The 8,543-nt window shown below is 37.4% G+C and overlaps 1 protein-coding gene across 2 annotated transcripts; it reads left to right on the top strand.

Annotated features, from left to right (window-relative positions):
- Positions 1-298: 298 nt before the first annotated feature.
- LOC125246198 (ladderlectin-like) lies at positions 299-3,119 on the top strand. Of its 2 annotated transcripts, none has more exons than XM_048157125.1 (6): positions 299-377; positions 1,436-1,514; positions 1,757-1,851; positions 2,230-2,355; positions 2,632-2,740; positions 2,890-3,119. In XM_048157125.1, the coding sequence occupies exons 2-6, from the start codon at positions 1,454-1,456 to the stop codon at positions 2,955-2,957; spliced, it is 459 nt and encodes a 152-aa protein (XP_048013082.1). In that variant the 5' UTR covers positions 299-377; positions 1,436-1,453; the 3' UTR covers positions 2,958-3,119. The 2 variants fall into 2 exon arrangements, with proteins under 2 accessions (XP_048013082.1, XP_048013083.1); XM_048157126.1 differs by having other exon boundaries at positions 344-377; positions 1,447-1,514.
- Positions 3,120-8,543: the final 5,424 nt, after the last annotated feature.

Genomic DNA, 8,543 nt, shown 5'->3' with positions numbered 1-8,543 from the left:
AACCTAAATTAAATTTTGTTCTGCAAGGGTATAATATTGTAAGGAAAGATAGAAAGACAAGCAATGGAGGTGGGGTGGCCACATTTATAAAAAATGAATTACAATTCACAGTTCAAATTGATGTTCTTTCTTCCTAGATCAGATATTAGGATCAATTAGAAATACACATTAGGAATTTAACAGGCACTGTTAAATGTTAAACTAATGACTAACTTAAAAATAAATATTTAGCTAACCTAACATTTATTCTACAGGCTCATCCTTGTGACTATAAGCCCCCACACACACTTGACGTTAAGTAAAGTATAAAAGCAGAGCTGTTTCTGGAATTTCACAAAATCTTCCTCTGAGATTCTACAGGCGACAACCAAACCAAGGTGAGTTTTGGGATCAAAACCCTACTGAATAACATTTCTAATGTATTTTTGTCTTTAAAATACATTGAGAATCCACATACAGTACAGTCCAAAAGTTTGGAACCACTAAGAATTTTAATGTTTTTAAAAGAAGTTTCGTCTGCTCACCAAGGCTACATTTATTTAATTAAAAATACAGTAAAAAACAGTAATATTGTGAAATATTATTACAATTTAAAATAACTGTGTACTATTTGAATATATTTGACAAAGTAATTTATTCCTGTGATCAAAGCTGAATTTTCAGCATCATTACTCCAGTCTTCAGTGTCACATGATCCTTCAGAAATCATTCTAATATGCTGATCTGCTGCTCAAGAAACATTTAATGTGTACAATTGTACAAAATATTTGTGTACAATATTGTTTTTCAGGATTATTTGATGAATAGAAAGTTCAAAAGAACAGTGTTTATCTGAAATCTAATCTTTTGTTACATTATAAATGTCTTTACTGCCACTTTTGATTGATTTAATGCATCCTTGCTGAATAAAAGTATTCATTTCTTTAATTTCTTTTAAAAAAAATAAAAATAAAAATTCTTACTGACCCCAGACTTTTGAACGGTAGTGTATAATGCTACAGAAGCTTTGTATTTCAGATAAATGCTGTTCTTTTGAACTTTCTATTCATCAAGGAATCCTGAAAAAAAAAGTACACAACTGTTTTCAACATTGAAAATAATCATAAATGTTTATTGAGCAGCAGATCAGCATATTAGAATGATTTCTGAAGGATCATGTGACACTGAAGACTGGAGTAACGATGCTGAAAATTCTGCTTTGCATCACAGGAATAAATTACTTTGTCAAATATATTTAAATAGTACACAGTTATTTTAAATTGTAATAATATTTCACAATATTACTGTTTTTTACTGTATTTTTAATTAAATAAATGTAGCCTTGGTGAGCAGACGAAACTTCTTTTAAAAACATTAAAAATCTTAGTGGTTCCAAACTTTTGGACTGTACTGTATGAGCGCAGACATTTAACTTTTTCTGCTTATTAAATTTTAGGTTCATTTCAGGTTCATCATGGCAGTGCTGAGAAGTCTAATGCTTCTTTTCATCATCTTCTCCATGGGGAATGCAGAAGGTAATCAAAACATTTAATTGTAAAAACCCTTGCTTTTCAATTTTAAAAGCATTTTGGAAATGTGCAATACTCCATTTACTAATGTTTGCATGATTAATGAGGGATTTACAGTATAAAAGTACACAATCTAGGCACAAAATCACACAAACATAAAATAAGTTACATAAAATAATAATGAAAAAATAAAAACATGCTTTGCTGTGAATATTACGAATGCCCTAACATTTATGTACTGGATGCAGTTGATTTAGTTGTAAAATGCCCCGCTGGATGGTCAAGTTTTGGACTCCGCTGTTTCAAGTACTTCTCTCAGTCGGTTAACTGGATCACAGCAGAGGTAATGTGTTAAGTTACAACAAGGTGATTTGGTCACACTTTACATTAGGTGTCTTTCACTACATCTGGATAAATCATTAAGGTACAATGTACTTGTGTTGATGTTGTATTGCAAATCACTTGTGCTGCTATTGAGGTGGATACAGGTAAGGTTAGGGACAGTTATGGTGGTATGGGTAGGTTTAAGGGTGGGTTAAGGTGTAAGGAAAGGTCAACAGTGTAATCATTGATCTAATTACAGATGTAATTAAATGCAGGTACAAGTGCAAATAATCGATCAGACTTTGTTTGAAAATGACTAAAATGTTTAAAAAGTCACTTGTGTTATATGCTAAAAAGATTAAATTTTGTATTGACAATAAAAAATCTTTCTCTTTAGAGAAACTGCCAAGGTCTTGGTGCGAATCTCGCATCTGTGCATAATAAACTGGAAAATGATTTTCTGCTGGGTCTGTTGCCTTCTTCTTCCTCACGTGCTTGGATTGGTGCTCATGATGCTGTAAAAGTAAGTTACATTGTGTGTACTAAAGAGACCTATTTATTTGTAGACTGGAATTTCAGTTTCACTTTATTTTGATGGTCCCTTTAACATTCTGTTGACTATAAGTAACGTTGCGTCTACATGTCTACTACTATTAGTCTAGAATTAGTAGACTAGAATATCTGCTCTAAACAGCAAATGCAGTGTTCTAATGAAGATGGGTTAAAGCTGAAATGAATTAGCTCCGTACTGAAGTCTGAGTACAGTAGTGCACTCTTATAATCATGTATTTGCTTTTAGGAAGGACAGTGGTTGTGGAGTGATGGATCTGTGTATGACTTTACCAACTGGTGCGCTGGAGAACCTAACAATCTGGGTACTGAGAACTGTCTGGAGATCAACTTTTCCTGTAAGAATGCAGTCAGGTTTTTAAATACGTCACATTATAATTTACAATATTATAATTTCATAACATACAGTAACATGTAATGGCTCATTTGGATTTCACAAAGTGCCTATAATGATCAGAATAACTTACTTCATTTTTCCACCCTACAGCTAAGCGTTGCTGGAACGACTGGGGCTGTTCAGGCCAAATAGGCTATATTTGTGTTACAGATTCTTGAGATCATATCCAGGCATGCTGCTCCACAGTTACATTGATTTTACACTTTGTGATCTAATCTTTACAAAAAATGATATTTTAAAATTAAACTTCAAGTTTTAATCTCTTCTCAATACCTTCTCTGAAACACTCCTCTAATCAATAAAAGCATTAATAAAGCAAATCATGTGTGTTGTGGAGTTAAATCAAATAAATGTATAAAAATATAAGAATATTGTGTCACAAGGTTTGAGGATATGGTTATTAGAATGACATTAAATGGTGTAATCATCATGGGATGAGTTTAAGGAAGCTGCACACAGCTGCTTCATCATTGACAAACACTAAATTACATTTGCACGTTTGTTTCCTAGGCAAATATCATCCTCATCCAGCGCTCTTTTTGTTTTCTGTCTTATAAAATATCCCATTACTATTTTGGTGTGAGAAACCGAATCATGAACAATTTCTATACCTGTTTGACCGATCAGGTCAATAGTGATTCATTCACTGTTATGGCATTGCTAGTTCTGAATCTAAACAGCTGATAGAAACCAAACAGAACATGACTGCTGAAATATTATAGGAAAAAATGATTCTCATGCCAGAATAGGGCAATCTCCAACATCACAGAAGGTTCTCTTTCCTCATCTCAGCTGAGTCTGGAACAGCATACTTCCCTACTATATAGTAGGCAAAAAGCAGTTGGCGAACGGTCCTCTATTCCAATAACAAGTCTGTCGTGAATGTGTTTGTCTTTCTGTGCTCCGAATTCACAATGCTTGGACAGCTCATACAATTGTAAGACTGGTGCCAGACTGTCTGGACCAAGGGAGGACTTCTCTCTGAGAAAACAAAGATAATTAACATTTGAACTCTTTCTTGCAAAATTAGCATCCCCATCTGAGTTGATCACACCTCAGCATTGCCTTTCCATCACCCCTCTTCCCCAATCTCTTATCTCTACATCCGGAGATGACCTGAAATTCACCCAAAATCTATGGTTTAATGTGAACAGTGTAGCGAATTAACTCAAAGGGGAAATATTAATTATTATTAATTATCCATAACTCATTATGATTATTAATTATGATTAATTATGAATATGTAAATCCGTTAATCAGATTAACTGGATGTAGCTACATTAAGATTAACATTACAATCAATTAACCTGTTCATCCAGTGAACACTCAGTGTGGTTTATTAATTCTAAGAAAGGTTAATTTCCAGGTTATGGAAAAATAACATTCTTATTGTACCGTGCTTAGAGCATGTAGTCAGGATCTAAATCACTTAAGAGGCAATTTATTAGCAGACGGAGTCAGAACCAAATGTGTATTGTGCACAATTCTTTATTAACTAACTCACAAACACATTACTAAACTAACAAACACATAACATACACGAAGGTCACACACATACGTAGGTAAGAATGAGCAATGATGAACTGGAAGGGGAACTGGAAATAAGGCTATAGGAAAAACTGGAACGTCAGGAACGTCTGTGTTCTGTGTGGAAAATGCAGGGTTCCTTGTGTCTTTGCTTTTCCACGTGCAACACACACATTCTTCAGGGCAATATAACTAAGGCTGGTCTTCCCGGGGGATGGGGACAGACTCCAGAGTGAGCTTTAAACAAGTATTGGTTAACTATAAACAAATAATTGTGTCTGATTTGTCTCAGTCATTACAACAGTTATCATACAACACTATACATGTTTGGTATCATTTGAAATGTCTCAGTGCGACCAAAGATGTTAAGCATGTTGTGAACTAGAAGAAGAATGAGGACATGAATGAAAGCATCTAGAAAAGGAGTTAAAGGAGAATATATCAGAGGCAGAAGATGGTATACAAATTAAAGCAGGAAAAGGCTTTTAAAAGTAATAATATAAAACCATTATGGCACAACATGAAGGGCAAGTCTTGATTATCAAAGTCACAAATAGCATTAGTTTATGTATTGATGATAATTAGATCATCAAAACATAAACAAATCCTCCAGGAAATGATAGGCTGGCTTATTCAAACTGCTACCCAGGCTCAATGCACGGGGCAAAAAAAGTGAACTCAAGTATGGAATGAAGTGACCCAGACACAGTGCTTGAAACGAGGCAGGTTTTATACAATCTCTTTCATGGGTCTACGTGGTCTGATGGCTTTAAGAGCCAGCTTCCTCGAGGTAGAACTGCTGGGCAGTACGGAAATCTTGGCACATGGAATGACTGAGGTGCTCTGTCTGGTTGCTCCGTAGTCAGGCGTGGGCCTGCAGGGAAATAGAAAAACAGTGTTTGAGCATGCCAGGTACACTGTGGGCTACACATTGCTATTATGTCAGCAAGCTGCACCTTAGGTGTCCAAAGTTCACGTTCCCGCCAAAGCCCAATGCAGGCCTGGTGGCTCTGAACTGGCTCAGCAAGTTGTTATAGGGGCCTCCCTGTGGGGAGCAGAAGCACCAATCAGAAATGTTGTCCACCAAAGAAAGAAGCTTCACCGAGATGACACTGTGCCCATCCCGTGTTCAGGCTGTTCTCTGCACCTCCTGGGTGGTCATGTTGTCCAGAACACCCTGTCGATGACCACTGATGATGGCAAGGTTGCCTGCGATTGTGCCCTGAGCCATGAGCACTCCACGGTACTCTGTGGATCCCTGCAGACACACAAGCAGCGTGGGCACCTTCCTCTCAAGCTGTAGTTTGTACCACCAAAAGATTCTGAGTTTTTGTATTTTGTATTTATTTGTATTATTTTTAAACCTTATAACCAGCGACCGTTTCAACACACTTGAATAAAAATATAAAATAAACAAACATAAAACGAATAGTAAAATGTCAGTCAAAGTCCAGGCCTGGTCCTCTCTCGTCCTTCTTTGTCGTCGCTCCTCCTTTTCTGCTTCCTGAGCTCCTCCGTGAGAGATACGAGACCAGTGCAGCACGCATGTGATGCTCCTTAGCAATCACACCACCGGCGTTGTGCCATTCTCTCACGGCTCTTGCCCCACCCTGTTTGTAACATACCCCCATCGCCCCTCGCAGGCCAGGGGGTACTCCCGAGACTGTGCTCTTCTCCTCCCGGTGGACAGTCTCAGTGGCCGCAGCACCTGGGGGTAAGGACAGATGAGACAAGAGAAAAAAAGATGAAAGCACAAGGAGCGACAAAGACGATGTTACTGGATGCTTGGTGGACGGCTCGATCCTCCTCCGCTCCCCGGCGGACTGCAGTGAGTCTCCCGTTCCCTATTCCTCCCCTTCAAATTATTTTTTAATAGATTTTAAATTGATCATAGTCTAAGTATGAGGTAAGTGACCTGCATGAAATTAATGATGTTGAAGGAGAAGGTGTGCATTGTGTGGGAAGTCCTTCAATTAATTCTTCTAGGTCTTCATTGGATGGAAGGAGTGTGGTGGAGGACTCTGTAGGTGAGGATGGTGCAATTACTATGACAGGTAAGTCACACTGTATGGTGTGAGGTTTGATTATGGTTTCTGTGTGTGTTATATTGTTCTGGTGCTTACAGGTGGTAGATCAAGCAGTGAATCTATTATTGTGAGAGTGGTATCAGGAACGTTAATTACAGATTTAATGAATTTGTTCTCATTTTGGACATTTCTGTTCATGTCTGTTTGTGTTTTAATTGTTAGTGTGTCATGTGTGTAGTGGGTTATACATGATTTGTAAAATATCTTGCATTTTTCACTGCATACTTTTAGACGTGGATAGTGGCATGTCTAGAATGGTGTGTTTGAGCGGACATTAACTTTTGCACCTATTATGTTGGCAGTGAGGTTCTGGGAAGTGATGTGTTGTACTGGGCATGTGTCTTCATGACAAGTGAGTTTACTATCTTTTGTCAACAAGAGAAATGTTGTTCCTTGAAATTTGCAAATCCAAAGATTGGTGAATGAATTAATGGTAACATTTAAGTCATTGGTTTATACAATATATATGCAGCTTGAAGGTGGATGTACAGTAACGTTTAAACAATTTTAGTAGTTGCATACTCATTTATTTTCAAGATCTCAGTAATGGTCAGGTCTTCCTGAGTTGATGATGGTGTTGGATTGTAACTGTAATCAATTAAACAGGATAAAGTTGAGGAATGGGAATACATGATCCCATGTGGTCATTCTGTTGTGCGTAATGGTCAATAAATGCAGTTTTTAAAGCATTTTAATAAAATAAGTTATATCATTATTCACAGCTTTAAACTGAAGATACATCTCAGGTTTGAAGACATGTCTGCAGACTTTGATTTTCTTGTACATCCACCTCAAAAAATGACCAGGTAATGGAGGGTAATTCATAAACAGAGTAAAAAAAAAAAAAAAAAACAGGCAGAATTCATACACAGTAGTGAACAGTACAAACAATGATAAAAACCAGCAGGCAAAATGGAAAATCCAGAGAACATGAAGAAACAAAAACCAAAACATGGGAAAAACAAGAAAACAAGGCTCTGAAATGCAGTCTAACAGACAAACAAGATCTAGAGAAGAGTGAATGATAAACCCGGCTTTATATATGGTGAGCTAATGACACTGAGACACAGGTGAAAACAATAATAGAAGAATGGTCCGGGCAAAGAATTATGGGAAATTAAGTCTTCATGGAAATGGTGAAAGTCCTTGTTGGAGTGCCCCACTATTGGCTTTCACAGGTACTCCAGCTGGTGATCCTGACAACTTGATATGTTGTGGATATACCCCACAACTGACTGGGGTACTGTGTTTATCTCTGAGTTTAAGAAAATATAAAGTTTAGTATGGACTCATGGCTGTATCATGAAGAAGCTGGATTAACTGGCTTGTCAGCTTGTCCACATGTATCCTGACCATTTTAAAGGTGATTATAGTTTTTACCCCATTACCCACATGTGTTGCCTATTCTCAATGGGAAAGTGCCCAAGCAACATCGCTCTGCAAAATTGCTCATAAAGTTGCCCCGTATATTATCACCTTTATGGATTTGGAGCTACATGAATCTTGCAGGTTAATATTGGTGAAGGTGTAGTTATACACTCTGAAAAATGGAAGAAGATACAGCTGAATGTAAAGGACAGCTTGTTTGTGAAAGAGCTGGGAGTCTGCATTTGGGGAACAAGCACACTGGCCAACTGAAGCCTGGAGGGAAAAAGTTGCCCACCACAAAATCAGATCCTAGGCCACCTCTGACACCTCACAAATTCAGAACACTAAAAAGCTGTGTGCAAGCTGTCTGTCAAGCTCAACACACCTGCCTCTGCTGCATGTGAAAGGTTATTTAGCATCACAGGACTAGTCTTCAGCCCAAAAAGAGCAAGACTGAATTCTTGCGATTTAAAAAACAATTTCTGTTGAAGATGAACAGCAAATTTTTCAGTTCCAAGTAATGACTTGGTTTTACTGTAGATAAGAAAGGTGGGACAGACAGATATCATTTTCTGGTAATGTATCTGCTTTTACTCAAGTGTGGTTGTCATCCACCACTCATTTTTAAACACAAAGAAGAACATAATCACCTTGATCTCCCACCAGTCCTAGAGACAGATATTTGAATTGTTGGCGTAAGCTGGGGGTGGACGATTATTTCTAGTTGAAAAAACATTTCTGAGAGTGTCATGTAACTCTGAT

Source organism: Megalobrama amblycephala, linkage group LG14, assembly GCF_018812025.1.
Source record: "Megalobrama amblycephala isolate DHTTF-2021 linkage group LG14, ASM1881202v1, whole genome shotgun sequence".
In the NCBI taxonomy this organism is placed as follows: Eukaryota; Metazoa; Chordata; class Actinopteri; order Cypriniformes; family Xenocyprididae; genus Megalobrama; species Megalobrama amblycephala.
The sequence above is the reverse complement of the archived record's forward strand: the minus strand, read 5'-3'. Positions and strand labels throughout refer to the sequence as shown.

Excerpts from the sequence above, each read along its gene's own strand:
- LOC125246198 (XM_048157125.1), top strand. The coding sequence starts at position 1,454 with ATGGCAGTGCTGAGAAGTCTAATGCTTCTTTTCATCATCTTCTCCATG. Across the intron at positions 1,515-1,756 it reads CTCCATGGGGAATGCAGAAG|TTGATTTAGTTGTAAAATGC; the intron begins GTAATCAAAACA and ends TACTGGATGCAG. Across the intron at positions 2,356-2,631 it reads GTGCTCATGATGCTGTAAAA|GAAGGACAGTGGTTGTGGAG; the intron begins GTAAGTTACATT and ends ATTTGCTTTTAG.